The sequence below is a fragment of the Coenobita brevimanus genome, chromosome 63 (assembly GCF_032717465.1).
Source record: "Coenobita brevimanus isolate Jiangsu-jjx chromosome 63, ASM3271746v2, whole genome shotgun sequence".
Lineage (NCBI taxonomy): Eukaryota > Metazoa > Arthropoda > Malacostraca > Decapoda > Coenobitidae > Coenobita > Coenobita brevimanus.
In genome coordinates, this window is record NC_137016.1 from 28,579,623 (window position 1) to 28,604,823 (window position 25,201).

The 25,201-nt window shown below is 44.4% G+C and overlaps 1 protein-coding gene across 1 annotated transcript in view; it reads left to right on the forward strand.

Annotated features, from left to right (window-relative positions):
• Positions 1–21,301, forward strand: part of LOC145404403 (uncharacterized) — a 40,540-nt gene extending 19,239 nt beyond the window's left edge. Inside the window, exons 4-10 of the mRNA XM_080275919.1 lie at positions 1,614–1,762; positions 3,737–3,823; positions 7,111–7,364; positions 11,034–11,142; positions 13,574–13,770; positions 18,751–18,920; positions 19,216–21,301. Coding sequence (XP_080132045.1) covers positions 1,614–1,762; positions 3,737–3,823; positions 7,111–7,364; positions 11,034–11,142; positions 13,574–13,770; positions 18,751–18,920; positions 19,216–20,626 — 2,377 coding nt within the window. The 3' untranslated portion in view covers positions 20,627–21,301. The remainder of the gene's footprint in view (positions 1–1,613; positions 1,763–3,736; positions 3,824–7,110; positions 7,365–11,033; positions 11,143–13,573; positions 13,771–18,750; positions 18,921–19,215) is intronic.
• Positions 21,302–25,201: the final 3,900 nt, after the last annotated feature.

Genomic DNA, 25,201 nt, shown 5'->3' on the forward strand with positions numbered 1-25,201 from the left:
CTCTGTCATACCCCTTTCCCCCTTGCTTCTTTCACTCTTCTTCCTCCACGTAAATATATATATATATATATATATATATATATATATATATATATATATGCAAACATGTTTCAGTGCAGCTTAAAATTTACTGGCAAAGGTGTTGCGATAAGTGTGTCCATGAGAGGCAGCTGAGACTTCAACATGATGTTCCCAGCATGATCTAGACGCTGCTGTTCTGAACGTGTTTACAGCTGTGTTGTTTACGTGTTGCCAACACTTGTTCCAGCACACGAGTAGACGCGTCCTTAGGAAGACGAAGTGGACGTTTCTCTCTCTCTCTCTCTCTCTCTCTCTCTCTCTCTCTCTCTCTTTCTCTCTCTCTCGTAAGATTGGGTCAGGTATCAACTCATTCCTAGATGAGAATCACATGCAGAATAGAGACATACTTAGGTGGTAAACGGAGGAAGGAGGGGACGGATTGGAGAAAAGGAGGAAAAGAAAGAAAGAGAATATATATATATATATAACACTTCTCTCACAGCACTTTTTCCCTCTCTCTTATCCCCTGCCTTCTGGATGGTTCCTCCTGGATTCACTGAAGGACGTTCACAAGTAAAAATGTTAGTCGTTCTCTACTCATATATATATATATATATATATATATATATATATATATATATATATATATATATATATATATATATATATATATATTCTCTTTCTTTCTTTTCCTCCTTTTCTCCAATCCGTCCCCTCCTTCCTCCGTTTACCACCTAAGTATGTCTCTATTCTGCATGTGATTCTCATCTAGGAATGAGTTGATACCTGACCCAATCTTACGAGAGAGAGAGAGAGAGAGAGAGAGAGAGAGAGAGAGAGAGAGAGAGAGAGAGAGAGAGAGAGAGAGAGAGAGAGAGAGAGAGAGAGAGAGAGAGAGAGAGAGAGAGAGAGAGAGAGAGAGAGAGAAACGTCCACTTCGTCTTTCTAAGGACGCGTCTACTCGTGTGCTGGAACAAGTGTTGGCAACACGTAAACAACACAGCTGTAAACACGTTCAGAACAGCAGCGTCTAGATCATGCTGGGAACATCATGTTGAAGTCTCAGCTGCCTCTCATGGACACACTTATCGCAACACCTTTGCCAGTAAATTTTAAGCTGCACTGAAACATGTTTGCATACATCTGTCCAAATACTGCTGCATACATGTATCCAAATATGTTGCCAGCTGTGTTGTCAACACATGTTGGAGGATACGTGAGGACGCGCACTAACACTTCTCTCACAGCACTTTTTCCCTCTCTCTTATCCCCTGCCTTCTGGATGGTTCCTCCTTGATTCACTGAAGGACGTTCACAAGTAAAAATGTTAGTCGTTCTCTACTCATGTTTTCCCCTCATTTCTCCCATCTTTCTTCTGTCTCATCTCCCTCTTCTTTTTTACTTCACTCCTTCCAGTTATCCTACCATCTCAATCTGTCTGTCTGTCTTTCACTCCCCCCCCCTCTCTCTCTCCGCCTAAGTAAGTTAATAATATTCCTTCCCCCTCACTTTCTACCTCAGTTATCACATTCAGTCTCCTTATCTCTCCTCCCCATGTTATCAATATTATCTCTCTTTTATCTCTTTCCCAGGTGTCTCCCGGATTCCGTGGACCCGTGCACGCAAAACTTCTGTGAGCAAAAGTGTTCTGTGTACTTCGGCCGCGTTATTTGCACCTGTTATTCCGGGTATAGGTTTAGCCCGGAGAACCACAAGAGAGGGATCCAGCCCGTCTGCCTAGGTGGGTGGGTGAGAGAGAGAGAGAGAGAGAGAGAGAGAGAGAGAGAGAGAGAGAGAGAGAGAGAGAGAGAGAGAGAGAGAGAGAGAGAGAGAGAGAGAGAGAGAGAGAGAGAGAGAGAGAGAGAGAGAGAGAGAGAGAGAGAGAGAGAGAGAGAGAGAGAGAGAGAGAGAGAGAGAGAGAGAGAGAGAATATTAAGGCGTGATATGCAGAATAAATCGCCAATATAGAGAGGTTCAAGAACTTAAGAATGCACAAGATAAAAAGGCCCTCGTTTTATTGGCCATTTTCTGAAAGCAGGATATTCTTTCCAGACAAGCCTCTTACTGTTGTATCTGTGGCCGTCTGGGATATACAGTGCATCATAATTCATCACCAGAGTTCCCTTCACCTGTATTCTTTCCTTTGTTTGCCGAACTACGTCTCATGGAGTCTTTCTTTCTCTTGGACGTATTTTCAAGATCATCCACATTTTCAGTGTCACTCTCATCATTAATGCCATAGATGTCTTTCCTTCATTAATCCCGTCAGTATTAGGTGTCTTTCCTTCATTAACCCCGTCAGTATTAGATGTCTTTCCTTTACTAATCCTTTCACTATCAGATGTCTTTCCTTCATTAACCCCTCACTAATAGATGTCTTTCCTTCATTCAACCTCTCACTGTTAGATGTCTTTCCTTCATTAACCTCCACACTATTAGATGTCTATCCTAACTTGAATAACTATGGTCTGGGTGTACCCTGAATAAAGTGTAGAAAAATCTACATTGTCATAGTGAAGGACTGAAGCAAAAGGCAGCATATTTCACCTGCAGTGCCTCAGTTCAATCACCTTTCCTTGCATCATTAACAAATATGGTTATTTTTAGGCCGTTTCGTTCAATGTCAGACTTTTTTTTTTTTTTTTTTTAACGCTTCTTTGTCTGCAACTTGGAATTCTGAAAACACTGCAGTCACTTCAAGTCCAACGCCTTTATTACTTTCGCCACTGGAGGTGGTCTGAGGTTTTGTTTCTTTGCTGTTGGCTCATCCCTCCTCCAAGTCAAAGAAGTAGTAGTTGCAACTCCAGGTTCATCTGAACATGAACCCTGTGAAATGCAGGTAGAAGTTTGCCTTTCTTCCGAAGACCATTTTCCTTCTTTATTTTTGTTTTCCTTTTTTTTTTTTTTCAGAAAATAGGGAGTAGATTAAGGGACGTTTGTATAATCGGATAACTCCATTATCTGGTCATATCGGTAACACCATATGAAGGCGTCTCTCTTCAGCTCTCCTTTAAGCTATAGAAGAACTAACAGGATAATGATGGTGAAAATTTACTGCTGTTTCTATTGACGCTATGATAAACTGATTTAATTAGTGATTTAATTTTGGTGATAATGTCAGTGGACAAGGACACAGTGAGGTGTCAATATCGGTAATATGCGGAGAGTCGGGGTCGTTTTTGTACTGGCTGTCTGAAAGCTTAGAAATAGATATGATTAGCTAGTGTGTAACATAGCATGGTGTAGAAGTTACGGGAGTTAAAGAATTGGCTGGGGATCGCGATGGATGGATGGTCTATTTGAAGATGAATATGACAAGAGTTGCATTTTTTGTTTTGTTTAGTAGTTGACCAAAATATCTCTCAGATTCATATGAAAGCTCACTTATGATAAAATAGAAAAAAGAAAAAAAAAGAAAAAATGTGCGGATGTTGTTTGTGAGTTGGCGGCAGGATATTGAAGGTTGGGATGACATGTAAATATCGTTTGACTCATTTCAGTGGCCTTGCCGTTTAATAGTTCTCTTACTTTTGTGCTTTCGCTTTCTTTGTTTCTGGATCCCACCCGACCATCTCTTTTAAATTGTCATTAGGGTTAAGATAGTGAGGGTGATTTCTTACGTGAACCTTTGACATGAAGCTACGACACAACATATTCCACCAACATTTCTCTCCTTATCACGCCACACAAAATCTTTCTCCTCTCTCGATTTCAGACATTGACGAGTGTGTGGGTCAGAACGGAGGCTGCGAGCACCACTGCACTAACCAGCCCGGCACCTTCACCTGTTCCTGTCGCAGAGGTAGGGCTCGGAGATGACATGGGATTGGCTGTGGGTAGGGTGGGTTCTGGGTGTGGGTGGATGGAATGTGTTGTGAGTAGGTGGGTATGTAGAGGGATAGGATAGTTTGTGACTAGGTGAGTGGAATTGTAGGTGGATGGGTGGGCTGGATTGTGGGTATGGATGAACAGGATGGGTTGTGGGTATGGATTGGTGGATTGGGTTGTGGGTAGATAGGTGTAGTTGATTGTGAATGTGGTGAGTGAATTTTGCGTATGTTTGGGTAAGGTTGACTGTGGGTTGGTGAGTAGGTTCGGGTGTGTGTGAGTGAGTAGGTTGAGGGAGAGTGATTGGAGAAATACTGGTAGATTTGCAGGAAAATATAAAAGTAGATAATGAACCAATAAATTAAAAGAGGCCGCTAAATAATAAGTTTGGGAAATTCGTAGTGTACAGGGATATTATACGGATTTTGTGGCTGAAAACGTAAGGAATCAAATGAATAAATGTAGACAAATAAACAGGAAAATTAATAACTCTGTTTTTGGAATCAGCGGAGAAATATATAATATGAAACTCCCGGAACCGAGGAGAACAGAGAGAAAATCCTTGAGAAAAAGTTTTGATGTATGAGACTCACGAGAAGAGCAAGAAGACAGAAAGAAGCACAAGAGTCAAGACAGATAGATAGACACACGGATAGATAGATATAGATAGACTGACAGATAGATAGATAGACGGATAAATAGATATAGACAGATAGACAGACTGATAGATAGATAGACAAATAGATAGGTAGATAGAGATAGACAGATAGATCGACATAATGCATATCGATAGACAGATAAATGGCTATACGAGTATATAAACAGAAATGGATAAATAGATGGAAATATGGATAGATAAAAAGAAATGCAGACAGTTAATATTACTGACTCAGACCGTCTACACAGCATAGAGCACAGACACACAAAGAAAATAAAAAAAAAGAAAATCAAGAAACGCGAGGAGGCAAAACTTGGTCTCAAGAAAAGATGAAAGCAGACTCAAGAATTAAGAGAATGAATTACTTTAGGCGAGAAATGCGATGCGACTGACGTATTTTTCGTTGTAATCAGGTGGTTTTCAGACGATTTTTTTCAGTTAAGGGGGGGGCTTTCCGAGAGGGAGGGACTGGGTCAAGCACAGATTAACTCCATTACTGTTAGAGGTCTTTTTTAAGTTTTAAAAAATCATCTGGAGGAAGCTACAATACACTAAAATATAACGCGTTTGTTGTAACCTAACAAAGATCCCTAATTTTACTTTTAGCTCAGTTGATGGCTAAATATAGTCAGATTAGAGGGTCGATTTGACTAGAAACCAAGGAGACTCGTTCTTGCCTCATAATTAATAACCAATGGATTTTATGCAGCCGGAATTTTGTATATAAGATGTGGGAGTGGGCCGGCTCCGTCAAAAAAAAAAAAAAAAAAAAAAAAAAAATGTAGTGCGTCACCGCAGTAAAGCGATTATTCCCTTCATTGCCGGTGAGGTCTCCCCTAAACTGCATACAAATTTCTGCCTGTCTCTGTCTGTCTGTCTGTCTTTGTCTCTCTGTCCTCTCGTCTGCAGGTGGTAAGAAGAACATATATAAGACGTCTGTGGGCTGAAGGGGTTAATTGTTTCCTTCCGACGATGCATTTTTCCCGTTCAGTAACTGATACCACACCAGACGATTTTGTTCAGCTTTGGAGAGACTTCGCTGAGCTGGAGGCGTCAGGTATATGGCAGCCATCACTGACCCACTGACTACTGTGGCCTTTGTCTGCGATGAATATAATCGTCTGGTGGTAGCAAGAATATAATGAAAAATGACGTCCTTGGGATGAAGAGGTTAAAGAAGATAGAGGAGTGCGGGGGCATCCTCTGTTTACTCTAACTTGGCCTAAAACTGCCGTATCTCCATTTCGATTAGTGTTATACTGTAACAATAGATTAACACTAGAATATGATGTTAGTCACAAACAAGTGCAATGTAAAGGATGTAGAGCCTCAGCATTGTCTATTTTCTGCGTGAAATAATCTGCACAAGGACGAAAATCTGGGCAAATTTAAGGTAAAAAGGGTATAGTATACTCGTCAGCTTACGAGACTTTCCAGCATTTCTTCCCATTTCTGGAGCGACCCTGTCCTTCAGTCAGTCCCTAATGTTTTTCGGACGCGGGGCGCTTTTCGTAGACTTTAATGATGCCTCATATTACGCCCTAGATGGTCCCAGATTTATCCAGTACTTTCCTACGTGTTTATATGATCTGTTGGTATATTCCTGTAGATTATTAATTTTATGCGGTTATACCAAAAGAAACGTATGTTGCACAAGAACGATTACTGAAATGAATTACGCAAAAATAAAATCTTAGTAAGAATGCAAGAAGCCCTCCAGTGGCGACGGCAGTACGGCCCCAAGAACAAGACACAAGACCTAAGAGAGAGGGAGCACTGGTGGGAGAGTTAGCTTGAACTGGGCTTGTATGAAATTTACATAGATTTGGGTGGGAGTCCTTTTTCCCGGCAACTCTGCATAAATTCTATGGACAGGGCATCAGGCTATACATAAATATACAGACAGATGGGAAGGTAAAAAACGGCATGAATAAGTAGATAAGCACCGAACTAAAGACTGACAGACAGATAAAAAAAAGTCAGCTGTAGATATATGCACATACAGGTCGGTAGAAAATGGTAAAAATAGGTCAACAAACAGGCACAGGGATAGATGTAAATTGACAGATAAAGAGGTCGACAGGAAGACATACTTCACTAAACTGTCTGACACAGATAATTAGGAAGACACTCCAAGCTAAAAAATAAATAAATAAATAAATAAACAATGAAACAGAATAAAATAGAATGAAATTAAATAGGGGAAGGGCGCCGTTTTGCACAAACTTATGAAGATATATTCAGGATAACAAATTAACTAGCAAAGGAGGCCAAAGCAGTAGTAACAGCGGAGAAAGATAAAGGTGTTCGATCTAAAGGTAGGATCGAAATAGGGATATGTGGTGTATGCGTGGCTGTTTACTGTATAGAGATCCCATTTTTAACCTTCGTTCAGTATTATTTTGATTTTAGATGCCTCCATACGAGTTTATTTACCTATGAAATAACTAAGGTGTCACTGGGTTGTATGTATGGATACTTTCAGGAAATCAGGGTGACAACAGTGGATTGGAGGGCTTGCTTGAAACTGGAGGTCTCTCTCTGTATATATATATATATATATATATAACTCATCTAAAAGCTTCCTCACACACGCCCCACAGGGTACAGGCTACGTGGTGATAACAGCACCTGTGAACTGGAGAGCGAGGGAGGCAACGTCCCAACTCCCGACCACTGGAGCGCCGATTTCTCCTCTTCCTCATCCCCGGAGCCTCCTCACTCGCCCCCGGAACCAGCCCACTCGCCCCAGGAGTTCGACCAATCGCCTCCGCAACCCGTCCGACGCCGCCAGTGCACCGCGTCATGCTCCACGGTCGGGCAGATGGCGGCTAAGATCAGGAGTCTAGAGGAGAAGGTTAGACAAGAGAGGATAATGATCTGTATGCAGAGAATAAAAGGCCTGAAACATGGAGAAGTTAGAGGGAGGAGAGATGATGCAATACTGATAGGTTAAGGGGAAGAAGAGTAAGAACGGAGTAAGTGAAAACGGCAAATTGTGAAGAATTTTAGGCGTGAGTGATGGAGAAGAAATTGGTGGAGTTTTAAATTATTTCGAACTCTAGAATGATGATGGAGGTTTGGCGGAGACGAAGGAAATGGTCAATATGGTAAAGGATTTCGAAGGCTTGAATGAATGAATGACTGTGTGGCTAATTTTACTGGATATTATTGACGGTACTATTTCTCTACCTTCATACATGACACCTAATTTTTATCCAGCCATTCATTTACTGTTGGGACGTATGGTTAGGGTGATTAATATGATGTAACTAAAGACTCCTGCAATAATAGTGACGAATTTTTAGGGCATGGATTTAAATATATAATTGTCTGCTGGTTACACATTCCATCTGTTTTTCTCTCAAAGTACGAGTATTACATCCCACTGTCAGAAGAAAGTAGCTTATTGCCTCATTTCCTCACTTCAGAATATGTACTAGTTACTCGTATCTTTCTTCTAACTTAGAGTATTACTTCCTCCTTTCATGTCAGAGTATCGCCTCTTCTTCCTCTCATCTCACAGCATTGCCACCTTCTCTTCCTCTCATCTCAAAGCATCGCACGAGAGGTCTTTCCTGAGATAAATTAAATCGTCTGACAGTATCAAAAAAAAAAAAAAAAAAAAAAAAAGAGCCTCATTTTACTGAACAGAATTTCATTACCTACTTCTTTATGGGATGGTTATTAAGAAAGAAGAGGTCTGGTGAAGAAGATGCAGTAGTTACAAAAAAAGGGTAGAATATAGTTGTAAGATGGATGGTTGCATGTTGTAGTAGTAGTAGTTGTTCCCTAGGTAGTCTGGCCGAACAGCCCCGAGTTCCTTAGGAAGGCCATGGCCGAGACCGGGCTTTCCCACGGAGCTCTCAAAGAGTGTATGTTGTGTTGTTGGCGTAGGTGACTGTGTGCAATGCAGTCTTCCATAATGTGCTTAATAGTATGGGGTGCTGTGTTGCATCCTGGACAGGCATCAGCAACGGAGTCATCCAGCCTCTTCTGGTAGCTTAAGGGGGCTGGATGGTGCCCACATCTCAGCCTGGCCAGGTGAACCCTGTCCTCACGAGGGAGATAGGATTCAGAAGGGTGGATGTCAGGAGGTCGTGCATGCAGCTGTGTTGTCTTTAAGCGACTGAATGGAGCGGCGGGTGATCTCAGTGTGGATATGCTTCTGGAAGCTGGTCTGAGGTGGGCGAGGGGGGAAAGATGACAGTATTTGTGTATGGTATCGTGTGCTGGGTGTTGTTTTGATGTTCCTTGGTGTGGGTGGATGTGCTGCCATGTAATATAGCGGATATTGTGGGTTTGTGGAGGTTGCAGCAAGAAACTGGGTGCCTCTCATGGCTAGGTGGTCCTTGACGTTGAGGACTTTGGTTTCTTGATGTAGGTGGTCTGTGGGTGTAGTAGCTGTGCAGCCTGTGATTATTTTTAGGGCCTTGTTCTGTATGGTCTGTAGAGTGTTGTAGTGTGTTTTGGCGAGGTTAGGAGCCCAGGCAGGGCTTGCATAATTCATCACTGAACTTATGTATTGTTTGTATACTGTGGTGGTGGTTTCTTTGTTGTGTCCGAATGTTGTATGGGCAAGTGACCTCAAGGCATTGAGTCTTGATGTTATTTTATTTTTAATATTTGTGATGTGTTGTTTACATGACATTGATGTATTGTATGTTACACCAAGGATTTTGTGTGTGTGTGTGTGGTAGGGGTGTTGTTTATGGTGAGGTGTAGGATGTGACTGTGTTCTGCTGTCCAGTTTGTGAGAAGGGTCACTGTAGAGTTGGCTGGGGCTATTTTTAGCCTGTTTGTGGTGAACCATTCGTGTAGTGTGTTGAGGTAAGGTTGGATGATGTGTGCAGCTGTGATTGCATTTTGGTGCATACATGTAAATGTTATATCATCTGCATAGGAAGCTATGTGTATCTGTGGTGTGTGGGGTGTGGGTATGTAGTGCATGTATAGGTTAAAGAATGTAGGAGACAAAACAGATCCTTGGGGGACACCGTTTGTGAAGTTTCTTATGTTAGAAGACTGACCGGCAAATGTTACGTGTGCAAATCTGCCTGCTAAGTAGTTTGCCAGCCATCTTTTTGTGTTATTGTGATGTTTGTGTTGAGTATTTTGTTTGTGAGGTTGTGGCAGGGGATGGCATCAAAAGATTTGCTGATGTCTAGTGTGATTAGGAGTGTTCTGTGTGGTGGCCTAGCTGAATTCATGCCATCGAAAACTCTGCGTAATGTCTGTAAGAAAGGTGTTTGTGGAGTGTAGTGGCCTAAAGCCATGTTGTGACTGGGCTAGGGGAATGTGAGGTGTGACTAGTTGTAGTACCAGTCGTTCAGTGTATTTAGAGGGGGTGCAGAGGAGTGTGATGGGGCGGTGTGAGGAGGGTAACGTGGGGTCTTTGTTGGGTTTAGGGTTAGTGATGATAATGCCATGGTTCCAGATGTTGGGTATTATGTTGTGTGAGTAGCTGTAGTTTGATATGTTGGTGAGTGCTTGTATGCCTTGTGGTCCTAGGTGTTTAAGGTGAATGTTGCTTATGTTGTCTGGTCCACAGGCAAATGAGTGCTTGAGGTTGTTAATGATGTGCTTCGTCTGGTTGTAAGTGGAAGGTGCGTAGTCTAGGTCTGTGGGAAACTGTCTCTTACGTCGGATGATGCGTCGGCCTTCAAGATGGGGGTTTAGATGGCTGACTTGTGAAAAGTGATTGATGAGAGTGTTTGCTTGTTGTTTGTTTGAGGATATGGTGTCTGTTGTTGTGATGGCAGCGTGTGATTGTGTGATGTTGCTGTTGGAAAGTGCAATGCTGTTTAGTGTTTTGTAGAGTGTGCTGATGTTTGTTTTGTGGTCAAGTGTCTGGAGGTAATTTTTCCTGTTTAGTGTTTGCTGTTCTGATATTTTATTGTTTATTTAAGTGTTGAGTTCTTGTATTTGTTGTACGGTGTCTTGTGTTTGGGGTGTTGGGGAGTGTCGCAGTGTGTCCCGTTGTCTGATGAGGCCTTGAATTTCTGGTGTGAAGTTGGGGTTGTGTCTCTTTCTGTTGCCTCTGGGGATGTGTCTTTTGTCTGCGTTTTGTATAACTGTATTGAAAGTGTGCACAGCGGTGTTGATGTTTGTGATGGGTGTACTGTTTAGTGTTTCGAAATGTTCTGTTTCAGTTACAAAGTCTCCCAGTTGGCTCTCTTATAATTAGTGTATGTGTGTTTGTGGCCAGCTGGGGTGATTCTGGTTTTGGTAGTGATGATGATTGGGAGGTGATCAGAACCTAGGGTTTTGACCACTCTCCATGATGTAGTGGGGGCGAGGTTTGAGGAGCAGAAGGTGATGTCTGGGGATGATGGGAGGAAGAGGGCTTGGTGTGGGATATGGGTATGTTGGTCTAGATTGTTCAGTATGAAAAGATGATCTATCTGGGATTATAGTACCAGCCTTCTGTCTGTGTCAGGGTTGTTGACATGCATGTTGTTGATGATAGTGGTGGAGTTGTGTACTTTTTGTTGCCTTAATTCTTACCTTCCTCCCCCATCCCCAGGTGGTGGCTCTGAGCACAGCGGTGCGCCTTTACAGCTTTGCCGCGGGCCTGCCAGGGCCAGAGGGTCCACCGGGGCCCCCTGGTGAAATGGGGCCCAGAGGATTTCCAGGTCAGTAGAAATGGCCTACACTATAGTCAGTTTGTTTTCCTCTGACGGAACTAAGCCATTCTCACAATATGAGTACTGTTCTGTTATGTTACCTTTTCTAAGTTAGCCAAAAATTTAATGGTCACTTTGTCATCACCGGACGAAATTGGACCACTCATACATATTTAAAACTGTGCCATTGTGTTTTCTTTCCTAAAATAGCCATAAATTTAATAGAATCAGTTTGTCTCCATGGGGTTATAAATAAGATACAAGGTAGGGCAGCGGATGTTGGAGTGGCCCCAATGAGAGAGGGCAGTGTGTGGAAACTCCCTGTACTGTTGTTTACAGATGATACTGTGTTGTTAAGTGAAGACGAAGGGGAGCTTCAAGGCTTGGTGGATGAATCTGGGAGAGTGTGTATGAAACGGAATCTAAAGGTGAATGTAGGGAAGAGAAATGTTATGGTCTTCGAGATAAGTGAAGTCAGTGAATGTACAGTGAGGTTGGATGAGGAAGAAATGGAAAATGTGAGTGCGTTTAAGTACTTGGGTAGTGTGATGAGTAAGGATGGAAGTTTGGAGGGTGAAGTGCTTGAAAGGGTTCAGCACGGAAGAAAGGTTGCTGGTTCCTTGAAAGCAGTGATAAGAAACAGAGAAGTGAGCATGGAAGTGGAAAAGTTACTATATGACAGTATTGTGATACCAACTCTAACCTATGGATGTGAAGCATGGACCTTTTTGGAGGGACAGAAGTCAATAGTGAGCGCAGTGGAAATGGGTTATTTAAGAGGAGCATGGGTGGTAGGTGGTGGCGACCGTCATCCACTCACTTGATGTAGTGCTGCCTACTTCTTCCTTAGCCTTTACCATTCTTTTTCTGTGCCTGCCCTCCTCTCTTCCTATTTCTCCCATCTTTCCTGTCACTTCTTATTACCTTTCTTTCCTTTACAGGTGGCTTTACATTGAGTGACAAACCAAATGGTTTCCTGTAAGCCAAGAAACCATTTACAACGCTGGGTGGTAACCATATAACCAAACCATACGTGCTCCCTACGTGTCAACAAGTGGGTTGGTGGAGGGTTAGTGCCCCTCCCCATAAAATAAATAACTCAGAGTCAAATGGCCACCCCTTATGGGATTATGGCGTCTGGCAAAAAAAAAAAAAAAAAAAAAAAAAAATTGGGGAGTCACACGGAGAGACAGACTGACAAATGAGGAAGTGAAGGAGAGCTGTGGTGTGGATGTTGATGTGATAGGAAGCGTTAAGAGATACACACTGAGGTGGTTTGGCCATGTGGAGAGGATGGAGAGTGAGAGACTGACGAGGAGAGTGTATGTGAGTGAGGTGGAGGGGGGTAGAGGAAGGGATGGAGTGGAAAGGTATATGAGAGAGGGGTGTGTGTGAGCTGGGAGCAGGGCAGCGAAATGGCAGGGGACAGGGCGACATGGAGGCGATGGAGGGATGGAGTGGAAAGGTATATGAGAGAGGGAGGTGTGAGCTGGGAGCAGGGCAGCGAAATGACAGGGGACAGGGCGACATGAAGGCTATTTGTTTGTGGCCACCCCTTACGGGATCAAGGCGTCTGGCAATATGACCGGTGGATAGATAGATAGTTTGTTTTCAGCTGACGGAACTGGGCCACTCCTATAGTTTAAATAATAAGTCGTAGTTGCATGGAATTTGACGAGCCTTAGTTATGAGGTGGGGAATAAGTCTTCTTGCAAATCGATCCTCTAAATCGACCACACTTGGCCATCAACTGAGCTGCAAGGATTAAGGCTGGAACAAATGCGGTATAGACATAATTCAGTGTTATTGTAAGCTATCATAAGAGGCTGTATTGTCTGTGGCTCTGGAAATTTCGTGGCATATCATACTAAGCGACTTATTATGTATATTAAAAAAATCAAGGCTTAGTGCCTGTCGAATGTTCGCGGGTTGTCAGAGCTGGTAATTATTCTGTAGCAAGTCACACTCCTCCACTACAATACGACACGCAATAATCGAATTTACATCCAGGACCCAATTGTACAGTACCTGCAGGACGATCTTACAGAGGCAGTTGCTCATCTGTGGACGACCGGTAATGCTCGGCAAAACAGACCAAGGTTAAACAACAACAGCAACTAACAACACTGAATGTGTCGTAGTGTGAGACACTGATTGTAGTGTGAGACTTTGAATGTGTTGTGGTGTGAAACAGTGTAGTGTGAGACTTTGAATGTGCTGTAGTATGAAACTTACAGTGTAGTGTGAGACTTTGAATGTATTGTAATGTGAAACGGTAAATGCAGTGTGAGACTTTGACTGTGTTGTGTGAAACAATGAATGTACTGTGAGACTTTGTATATATTGTAGTGTGAGGCAGTGAACATAATGTGAGACTTTGAATAAGTTTTAGTGCGAGACATGGAGTGTGTTGTAAAATGAGACATTAAGCGCGTTGCAGGTCCGGCTGGTTCCCCAGGCCCCCCAGGACCCCAGGGTCCCGAGTACACGCTCCCGCCGACACCCCCGCCCACCACCCCGGAGTCCCGCCTGCCTGCAGATCAGCCCTTCACCAGAGACGATTTCCCACTGGACTCGTGGACTGTGGTGCAGGGGCCGGGCAGGCGCAAGTTCTGCAGGTGTCGCAGGGGTGCAGTGGTGAGTGAGTCTGGGGCGCATCCACAGGGAGAAGTCTTGTCCCGGTCTGTCTCTCTTTCTGTCTGTCAATCTGTCTTTATCTGTCTCTGTCTGTATGTCTTAGTAGCCCAGCTTCACCTATACTTTAACTCACTAGAAAATTGGCTAAGTCAAAACAGAATGACTGACTCACCAACCAAATCAAACATCACCCTCGTCACCCCAGATAGACATGAGTCTGAAACTCACTCACTTGCTTCCCTCTTTAACCAACCACTCACACTGGAAAGACACCCCAAAACTCTAGGACTTACTTTAGACACACACAACCTTTCTCAGCACACAAGTAACATCAGTGCAAAAAGCATCTCGTAAACTCGATGCCCTGAAAATCGATATCTTGAAGACTCGATGCCTTGAAGACACTCACAGGCACTACTTTTGTACAATAGAAAGAATATCTGAAAACTGTTTACAAGCAGTTCGTTAGAATGACTATAAACTATGCCGTTCCAGGCTGAAGCCCAGTCCTAACCAACACAAACATGGACAGGCTCCAAAACATAACAAAGCCTTACGAATAATAACAAGATGTACAGTACTGAAGCCATAAATATTTATTAGCTACACTAAGAAACAAAAATGTTTCCAATCGAAGATCATATGAATATGAAAGGCACACAGTTCATTGCTCAGCTCAAGATCCATATCACCCTTTTAACTGTCATATTGCATCACTTCCGCCCACAAAGAAATAAGAAACGAACAACCGCTGAACACTACACTGAAAGTCTCAGCAACATTCACTCTCCTCCCCACAACATTACAATTCACAAACACATGCATAAACACACAGAACCCTAGCCATCCCAAGCCTTCAGTCAAACAACACCTTTTGAGAACCACCTCCGGAAATACACTCCTCAGAAACTAGCTTACCCAGAGAAGCATGAGCAGGCGATGCGGCCATCATCCTTCCCTGCTCCAGTACCAACACAAAATACAACTCACAAACAATCCACTCAGCCCACACTGCAGCCCAGCCCCCCCATACCACAGCACACTCACCACATGCAACACACTATCTCAACACAGACAGTCCTTCAACTTAACCTCAACAAAAGAGCTCTAGGGCCAGTCGAAATAGCCTGTTTCCTGCGGTCTACTGGATTTGCAACGAGATGAGCCTGGGATGAAGCAGCAAGAACAACAATTAAAAAACCCAAAATATCTGTATCTATTTATCAGTCGGTCTGTCACTCGACCTGTATCTGTATGGTGAGTTTGTCTTGCAGTGATGTGTGTGTGTGTGTGTGTGTGTGTGTGTGTGTGTGTGTGTGTGTTTAGTGATGAGTGTGCAGGGGTGTGGTGATGAGTGTGTGGGGATAAGTGGTGAGTGTGTGGGAATGTACTGGTGTGTGGAGCTGACGTAGTCGTTTTGGGGGTGTAGTGGTGAGTGTGTGGGGTTGTAGTGGTGAGTGTGTGTCGAGGTGTAGTGGTGAGTGTGTGGGGGTGTAGTGATGAGTGTGTAGGAGTGTAGTGATGAGTGTGTGGGGGTGTAGTGGTGAGTGTGCGGGGGTGTAGTGGTGAATGTGTAGGGGTGTAGTGGTGCGTGTTTGGGGGCGTAGTGGTGTGTGTGTGGGGCTGTAGTGGTCAGTGTATGGGGCTGTAGTGGTGAGTGTATGGGGTGTAGTGGTGAGTGTGTGAAGCTGAAGTGATGAGTGTGTGGGGCGTAGTGATGAGTGTGTGGGGGTGTAGTGGTGAGTATGTGGGGGTTTAGTGGTGAGTGTGTGGAGCTGAAGTGGTTGTTTTGGGGGCGTAGTGGTGAGTGTGTGGGGCTGTAGTGGTGAGTGTATGGGGTTGTTGTGGTGAGTGTATGGGGATATAGTGGTGAGTGTGTGGAGCTGAATTGATGAGTGTGTGGGGTGTAGTAGTGAGTGTGTGGGGGTGTAGTTGTGTGTGGGTGTGTAGTGGTGGGTGTGTAGGGGTGTAGTAGTGAGTGCGTGAAGCTGTAGTGGTGAGTGTGTGTGGAGCTGTAGTGGTGAGTGTGTGGGGGTGTAGTGGTGACTGTGTGGGGCTGTAGTGGTAGGTGTGTGGGGGTGTAGTAGTGAGTGTGTGGAGCTGTAGTGGTGAGTGTGTTGGGGTGTAGTGGTGAATGTGTGGGGCGGTAATGGTGAGTGTGTGTGGGTGTAGTGGTGAGTGTGTGGGGGTGTAGTAGTGAGTGTGTGGGGGTGTAGTAGTGAGTGTGTGGGGGTGTAGTGGTGAGTGTGTGGGGGTGTAGTGGTGAGTGTGTGGGAGTGGAGTAGTGAGTGTGTGGGGGTGTAGTGGTGAGTGTGTGGAGCTGTAGTGGTGAGTGTGAGGGGGTGTAATGGTGAGAGTGTGGGGGTGAAGTGGTGAGTGTGTGTGGGTGTAGCGGTGTGTGGTGAGTGTGTGGGGGTGTAGTGGTGAGTGTGTACGATGCAGTGGAAAGTGTGTGTGTAGGGGGTAGATGTAGTGGTGAGTGTGTGGGGGTGTAGTGGTGAGTGTGTGGGAGTGTAGTGGTGAGTGTGTGAGGATGTAGTGGTGAGTGTGTGGGGGTGTAGTAGTGAGTGTGTGGGGGTGTAGTGGTAAGTGTGTGGGGGTGTAGTGGTAAGTGTGTGGGGGTGTAGTGGTGAGTGTGTGGGGGTGTAGTGGTAAGTGTGTGGGGGTGTAGTGGTGAGTGTGTGGGGGTGTTGTGGCAAGTGTGTGGGGGCGTAGTGGTGAGTGTGTGGGGGTGTAGTGGTGAGTTTGTACGATGCAGTGGAAAGTGTGTGTGTGTGGGGGGGGGGTAGATGTAGTGGTGAGTGTGTGGGGGATGTAGTGGTGAGTGTGTGGGAATGTAGTGGTGAATGTGTACGATGCAGTGGAAAGTGTGTGTTTAGGGAGGGTAGGTGTAGTGGTGAGTGTGTGTATGTGTGCTGCTGTGAGTGTGTATGGGGTGTACTGGTGAGTGTATATGAGGTGTTATGGTCAGTGTATTTGCCGTGTATTGGTGAGTATGTATGGAGTGTATTGGTGTGTGTGTGTGTGTGTGGAGGGTGTAGTGGTGAGTGTATGTGTGTGGGGTGTAGTGGTCAGTGTGTATGTACTGCTAAGGTGAGTGTGTGAGGAGTGTTTTGGTGGGTGAGTGTGGGGTGTATTTGTGAGTGAGTGTTGAGGTGTATTGGTGAGTGAGTGTGGGGGTGCACTGGTGAGTGAGTGGAGGGTGTCTTGGTGGGTGAGTGTGGGGTGTATTGGTGGGTGAGTGTGGGGTGTATTGGTGAGTGAGTGTGGGGTGTGTTGGTGAGTGAGTGTGGAGTGTATTGGTGAGTGAGTGTTGAGGTGTATTGGTGAGTGAGTGTGGGGGTGTACTGGTGAGTGAGTGGAGGGTGTCTTGGTGGGTGAGTGTGGGGTGTATTGGTGGGTGAGTGTGGGGTGTATTGGTGGGTGAGTGTGGGGTGTATTGGTGAGTGTGGGGTGTATTGGTGAGTGCGTGTGGGGATGTATTGGTGAGTGAGTGTGGGGGTGTATTGATGAATAAATGTGAGGGTGTATTGGTGAGTGAGTGTGGAGGTGTATTTGGGAGTGAGTGTGGGGGTGTATTGGTGAGTGAGTGTGGGAGTGTATTGGTGAGTGAGTGTGGGGATGTATTGGTGAGTGAGTGTGGGGGTGTATTGATGAATAAATGTGAGGGTGTATTGGTGAGTGAGTGTGGAGGTGTATTTGGGAGTGAGTGTGGGGGTGTATTGGTGAGTGAGTGTGGGAGTGTATTGGTGAGTGAGTGTGGGGGTGTATTGGTGAGTGAGTGTGGGGCTGTATTGATGAGTGAGTGCGGGGGTGTATTGGTGGGTGAGTGTGGGGGATGTACTGGTGAATGAATGTGGGGTGTAGTAGTGTGTGGTGCAGTGATGAGTGACTGTGTGATGCAGTGGTGAGTGAGTGTGGGCGTTGTGATGAGTGTGTGGTGCAGTGGTGAGTGAGTGTGGGGTGTAGTGGTGAGTGTGTTGTGCAGTGGTGAGTGAGTGTGCGGTGTAGTAGTGAGTGTGTTTGGGATGCTGTGGTGAGTGAGTGTGTGGGGTAGTAATGAGTGTGTATTGGGTGTAGTGGTGAGTGAGTGTGTGGTGTAGTAATGAGTGTGTATTGGGTGTAGTGGTGAGTGAATGTGGGGTGTAATAGTGGGAATGAGTGTGAGGTAAAGGGGTGGGTATGGGGTGTAGTGGTGAGTGAGTGTGGGGTGTAGTTGTGAGTGTGGTGCAGTGCAGTTGTGAGTGAGTGTAGTGTAGAGTGTAGTGGTGAGAGTGGTGTAGTGGTGAGTGAGTGTGGAATGTAGAGTGTTGTGGTGAGTGTGATGCAGTGGTGAGTGAGTGTTGAGTGTAGAATATAGTGGTGAGTTTGGTGCAGTGGTGAGTGAGTGTGGAATGTAGTGGCGAGTGTGGTACAATGGTGAGTGTGGAGTGTAGTGGGGAGTGCGGTGCAGTGGTAAGTGAGGAGTGTAGGGGGGAGTGTTGTGCAGTGGTGAGTGTAGAGTGTAGTGGGGAGTGTGGTGCAGTGGTGAGTGAGTGTGGAGTGTAGTGGGGAGTGAGCAGGATGCATTGGCGACTGAGTGTGGAGTGTAGTGGGGAGTGTGGTGGAATAGTGATTGTGGAGTGTAGTGGGGAGTGTGGTGCAATGGTGAGTGTGGAGAGTAGTGAGGAATGTGGTGCAGTGGTGAGTGAGTGTGGAGTGTAGTGGGCAGTGAGTGGGATGCATTGGTGAGTGAGGCACAGAACGTGACTGGAAGGGGCACTGCTTGTGGAACAAGAAACCTTGTTGCACCTGTGACAAGAAGAAAACAGGTTAGGGCTTCATACTGACGTAATGCATGTTCCAAAGGAGAGTCAATAACTTTGCTGTAAAATCCCTCCAGTTGTGATGTGAGAAAGAGGGTAATGATGGAGATACTATGGATGGTAACATTTTTTTCCAAATCTAACCTGCACCCACCTTTTATTCCCCACACCCCAGGGGTCGCCAGGGGCCCCAGGGAAGCCGGGGCCGCGAGGTCTGCCGGGGCTAATGGGACCACCAGGGGAGCGAGGTGATCCAGGCTCATTCGACTTCCTGAATCTAATAGTGGCTGACCTAAGACACGACATTCAGAAGCTGCAGGAGAGGGTCTTCAAGGAAGGCGACATGTGAGTGGGTCGGAGGGATGTAGATTTTGAGGGCTAGGAGTGTTTCAGAAGGGTATAGAGAAGAGGGACTAGCAGTAAGGGGTGTGAGAATAGTTGAGATGTGTTTAACAGATGGTTGGGTAAGAAGATGTAAGTGAAAAATGAGAAATAAAAACCGTAGAATATTAAAACATATAACATGCTAGAAACATTCAACTGAAGTTATGAGTCGTATTGCAAAGCATATGATCCCCATTATAGATTTCTTACAACAACAAAACTAAAGAACTTTAGTGCATCTCTAACCCTTTTGCAGGCCTGAACCTTACGACCTGGCTGGTGCCGTGGCGAGGAGTGGCGTTGCTCAGGCGGGGTGGCAGAACCGGTACCACTCCCAGCTGCAGGAGTTACTTACGGAGGAGCACGACAACAGGATTTTTGGAGCTGCCCTGCGCTTCAGACCTCACCTCCTGAGAATGGCCGGTAGGGAGGGAGAGGCAGGGGAAGAAGAGGAAGGGGAAAATGGAGAGAGAGGTAGAGATGAAAGTGAGGGCGAGAGGTCAAACGAGTCGAGACTTCCCGTTGCTGGACCGATACCACCCCCAAAGACAATTTCTGTGTTCCCAACAACTGAAAGAAGCTACTCCTCTGATTTCCCACTCGAGACTGTAGCTCCCACCAACTTCACGGATGGCTACTATGATGGTATAATTGATCAGGGAGAACCCATGTTGGAGGAGTATATTGGAAACTACGAGTATACTCCCGTATCCGACGCCACCTACATCTTCGAATATGCAGTGGTTGATCCTCCAAGTAACACTCAGATACAAAAAGATGCTTTACTTGATCACATCACAGAGGGAACATTATTTAATTCATCTACACCCATAGCACCACCACCAAGCGAAGTAACGTCTGCCCCTCCCTCACACATGCTTCACATCACAGATTCTGATGATGGACTGTCTCAGAGAGAGAGGGGACAAGGAAGTTATGCCTACGAGTCAACAACGAGAAACCACGACGGCGAAGATTTCTATCCTCCATCTTCAAGTCAAATGAGAGCAAACAGGTCACTGCATTTTGACGGGCAGGATAATACGAACTCTGATCATGATATGCCAAGAAACAATGATCAGTCAGAGGGTCAACTGTCAGGCAAGGCGTCTAGGAACCAAATATATGGGAATCCTAGACAAAGCGATACTGAGGTGGCAGAATCACATTCCCACTGGATGAGAATCGAGGACCGTGAAGATGCAGGAGCATCCTCTGTCCCTCGCGGAGCAACTGAGAGAAACAGATCCCGTGTTAGAGAGACGGAGAAGCTTATTGATATCTTAGATGATATAATAAGGGAGATGGAAGACTCGGCTACGTACTTACGACCTGCAAGGAATCTTCATAATGTGACTAATAGCACCCATCTTGCAGAGACCAGCATGGCAACCGTAGACCGTCAGAGTCATACGGAAGAGGGTCACCCACACAACATCCAGAGCACAGATAAGAGAATCTACGGGCAGAAATGGGATCCTCAGGGTTCACAGGGTAAAACTGGCTCAGCAGGTGTTCGTGAAGATTCTGAAAACCCAGGCAACAAAAATACAAACACAACATCACACAGTAGCAGGTCTTCGTCAAAACCGGAGCCTGAGAGAGAACCTCTCAGGAGGCAGGGGGAGAGTGAATCAGGCCGAAGGAGTGATAGTAGGGGACCATAATACAGTGACTGATTATTGATATACTAATTTGACAAGAATAAAATATTACAATATTCGAAATGATTACAGTAGTATAACAGAGGTAATGACTTTCTCGCATTATGATGCCTTTTGTCATAAATGATTTTTCTTATTTTCATGTTAATGATAAGGGGCATGACAGTTATCTTCATGCTGCGAGCCTTCCTGAAACTTGCTCATAATTATTAGGAGTATTTTTCACAAGTTCAAGAAACAGATTCTGCCAAAGAACATAATTTTCGTTGGCTTTACTAAGAGCAGGTCCATATTTTGTGAATAACGTAGTTGTTTACTTTTGTCAGCGCGACACTGCCAATATTGCTTAACCAGTAATATATTTACTAATGTTCTGAGCGTAAGGACACTGTGATCTTACCAGTCACAGTGGCCTAGTACTTATATTACTACCGTATTTGTATTATAGAGATACATAATGAACACCAGAATAATTTACATATCACTAGTTCTCTGAGGCTGTGTTAAACATTTAAAGTGTGTTGGCACAGTAAATTCGGCCGATAGATCTCTGTACACTGAATCAATAGTGAGTACAACTAGAAATATCAGGTATATATTTTGTCATACACAGATATTTTATATTTAGTATATCTCACTTTATATATAAGGTTGGTGAGACAATGTAGCAAAAGCCCTTGAAATACAAAATCTGTTCTTTAAGCTATGTGATAGCTCAACTTTTCCTTTAGGCAGTGGAGAGTGGAGACATTCTTCAGCTGAGAGAGAGAGAGAGAGAGAGAGAGAGAGAGAGAGAGAGAGAGAGAGAGAGAGAGAGAGAGAGAGAGAGAGAGAGAGAGAGAGAGAGAGAGAGAGAGAAGTAGTCTGGTGGAGAAAGTAAAATCAAGTAAGGAACACGATACACTGAATATTACAAAATCTACATACTAGGTTAAGTTAGGATAGGCTTAAGAAGCAGGGGTGGATGAGGTGACGAGGAGGTGAACTGTGGAGGAAGGAGAAGGAAAAGGTGAGATGACGCGGTGTTAGGATGGGACTTAGGGTCGCTAGAAGAAGGATAAGATGAGGTGGTGAGTGAGGGGAAGGGAAAGAGGTAAAGTGAGATGAGGTGACGGAGTAAAAGGGGGAGGAGCAAAAGCAGGTTGGGGTGAGGTGGCACCTGAGGGAAGGTGAGGGGGAGGGGAAGAGGAAGGGTGAAGTGAACGAGTTCAGGTGCATTTTTTGGTGTATTTTTTATGCATGTAGTCGATTTAAGCATAGGCGTAACAGCTCGTTTCCAAAGAGCCAGCAGTTCTCCTACGTGCCACACAGCTGTATATCCCATCACTTCAGCATTAATACTCAGCATCCATACTGAATACATATTAGGGCTGTTTCATTCAGGACTGGTGCATTTATATTAGCGGCAGTGTTTTTTGTGGCATGTCGGTGGGTCGTGATCAAGATGAGCCTGGGGTCGAATCCGCTCATTTTCAGACAACAGACCACCTCTCTTACCACTCGGCCACCACCTCTCCACTTGGTAATGGGTCCAGTGGCAAAAGAAGATGGAGTGTGAGGGAAAATACAGCTGCAGCAAATACATCTGCAACAACAATATCAACAATAAACATCCACATCTTCCCTCTCATGTTCATCCCTTTTCCACAACTGCTGCCAGCATTATGGTCCGTGTTCTAGATGGCTTCTGGGATGTCGTAGCGCCGTTTCCTCAGCGATTTATTTTGTACATTTCACTTCAGCATCCTTTTTTTTTTTTTTTTTTTTAATGCAAAGTATATTAATATAAAAAAATACAAATAATATGCATGCAAGTATTAACACCTTCGATCTGGTGACCCCCCTGCCTCCCTCCCTCCAATTCCCTCTCTCTCTCTCTCTCTCTCTAACCACAAGATTTAATTCAGCTTGGGAGGAACTTTTCGAACTGAGAATTTTGCATTACAGCCGTCTCTAGTCCCTCCATTACAAATATTTCCTTTAACCTAAATATATCATCTGGTGGTGGCCTGACTGCAATGAATAAAAAAAAAAAATGTCATTGGAGGGAAGGGATTAAGATGTATATCTGTGCAATGTCGACTTGGTTTTAAATAATTTATTATAATTAGTCCTAAATATTTTTCGTGGTTTACTTTCTAGAGTTGAGTATTATTCATTGTATAGGTACATTTTTCATTTTTATGCCCAATATTGAAGACACTGCCTGTATTGAAGTCCATTTACCATGTCTAAACCCAACTAAACAGCTTATTAAGATCTCTGAATCGTTAGTCTTTGTTCAGAGGTATGTACTCTCTGTTACTGATCTTCGTGTCGTCAGCAAATTTTTGCTGTTTTTGCAGGCTTTATGGTTGGAGCGCCTGAACCCACTGAACCACCAGGAGTCATTTGGCTGTAAGAAAACCACCCAGTGTTGAAAGTGGTTTCCTGGGATACAGAAAGCCATTACGTCCGTCACTCAATGAAGAGCCACCTGGAGACAGAGAGAGAGAGAGAGAGAGAGAGAGAGAGAGAGAGAGAGAGAGAGAGAGAGAGAGAGAGAGAGAGAGAGAGAGAGCACTACATCGAGGGAGTGGATGATGGACGCCTCCACCTACACCGAATTAACTCGTATGCAGTTACACACAAAATATAATACTTTTTACTACGTTGTTGGCATTTGATCTGTCTGTCTGTCTATCTCATTTATATGTCCATCTTTCTATTTACATGTCTATCCATTCATCCTTCTGTGTATATCTGGCAATCCATCCACCTTATCTATATATCTCTTCTTTTATAGATTCATCAATATCCATATATCCATCCGTCTATCTATATTTGACTATCCATAACCCTGTCTATCCATCTGTATTATCTACTTGTATATCATCTGAGGAGCTGAGAAAAAAGTCTTAAGGGACATTTCGGCCATTTTCATGTTTTAGCTCGCTCGTGTCCCTTGAACCCTGCCCTATCCCGTGGCAGGAAAGAAAAATTGAAAAGTGCCCATGTAACTTGTTGACAGAGTTGAGTGTTCTGTATTTGTCTCCGATACACCTTACCAGCAGTCATGCTGTAATTCGCGAGTGTCTCACGGCTGTCGATTGCTCTCTGGATTTATTGCGTTCAACATGGATTTACACAGTGATTCATAGTCTTCCGACACGGATATTGATGATCCAACACCCAGCACCTCGAGGAAGAGGCCTAAGCGCCCTCAGACATGGATAGACAACGTTAATAAGAGGAAACGTGCCGTGGGTGAGGAGTACGCCGGTCGAGTGACAAAGAAAACTACACGAGCTCGGCGTGTTGGTAATCGCTGCACCTGTCCTGACAGTGCTTCACGAAAGTAGGTTGTGCTAATGTGCAGTGTTATCTCCAGTTACTGGGCACCCGGTGACTATGAAGCCCAGTCAAATTACATCAACAATCGTGTTTCAGTCAAGCAGCCTAAACTAACTAATCCCCTCCGCCCCCCTCCCCTTCAAGTTTCGTGTGCCTGACTGTCCCCTTTGGATTGGTGAATACAAAACTACATGTTGGTTGATTTTCTGGTGTTTATTGTCACTGATATTTTTTCGGTGGCCAGAAATATTTCTAATGATTAAAGATAAATATTTAAAAAGTTCAAAGAAAAAACTACATTGTGTATATGCATGTAATTTCACAGTTAACTACTGTACATGTTTACTATCTTCTTATGACATAAAATCTTGTATGTGTGAATGTTGAATGCTGGCCAATATGCTACGGTATTTTTTTTTCTATTGTTAAAATCAGAGAAATTAAACAAAAGTATAAAACGAAACAGTTCACCTCCTAAGCTTTAAAATGATAGTTTGTGGTATTTGGTTTAAAACTAAATCTGTAACTGGTCCCCTAATTTAACCATCATTTTCTATTAAAAAAAAAAAAAAAAAAAAAAATCGTGTTAAGCCCTTTTTCTTCTTGGATCCTCTGTCCATCCATCCAAACATTCATCCAGTCGTTATTCAGTTCTGTTTATCAGTCCAGTCATCCATGCATCAATCTCTCCCGCCCTCCTTGATCCATCCATCCATCCATCCATCTGTCCATCCATCAGCTTATCCATCATCCATCCATCCATTCATCCATACATCCATCCATCCATCCATCCATCCAAATATTGGTATTCTTTCATCATCATCAGCCCATCCATCTATCCATCTGCCAATGTTCATCCAACCATTCATCTATCCATCCATCCATCCGTTCATCCATACATTTATAAGTCTCCGGCCATCCGTCCATTCAGCCATGCATCTATCCATCTACCAGTCTCTCCATCCATCCATCCATCCATCTACCTATCCCTCCATCCATCCATTCATCCATCCATCCATCCATCTACCTATCCCTCCATCCATCCATTCATCCATCCATCCATCCATCTACCGGTCTCTCCATTCATCTTTTATCCAACCATTCATCCATCCGTTCATTGTCTATTCATGCATCTATCTATCCATCCATCCAGACCCCTAATCCCAGAGTTCACCCAGGAGCTGCAGCACCTCTACGTCTGTCTATTACCGCATCATTAAACCAGAGTGAATGCCGTGCCTGGAT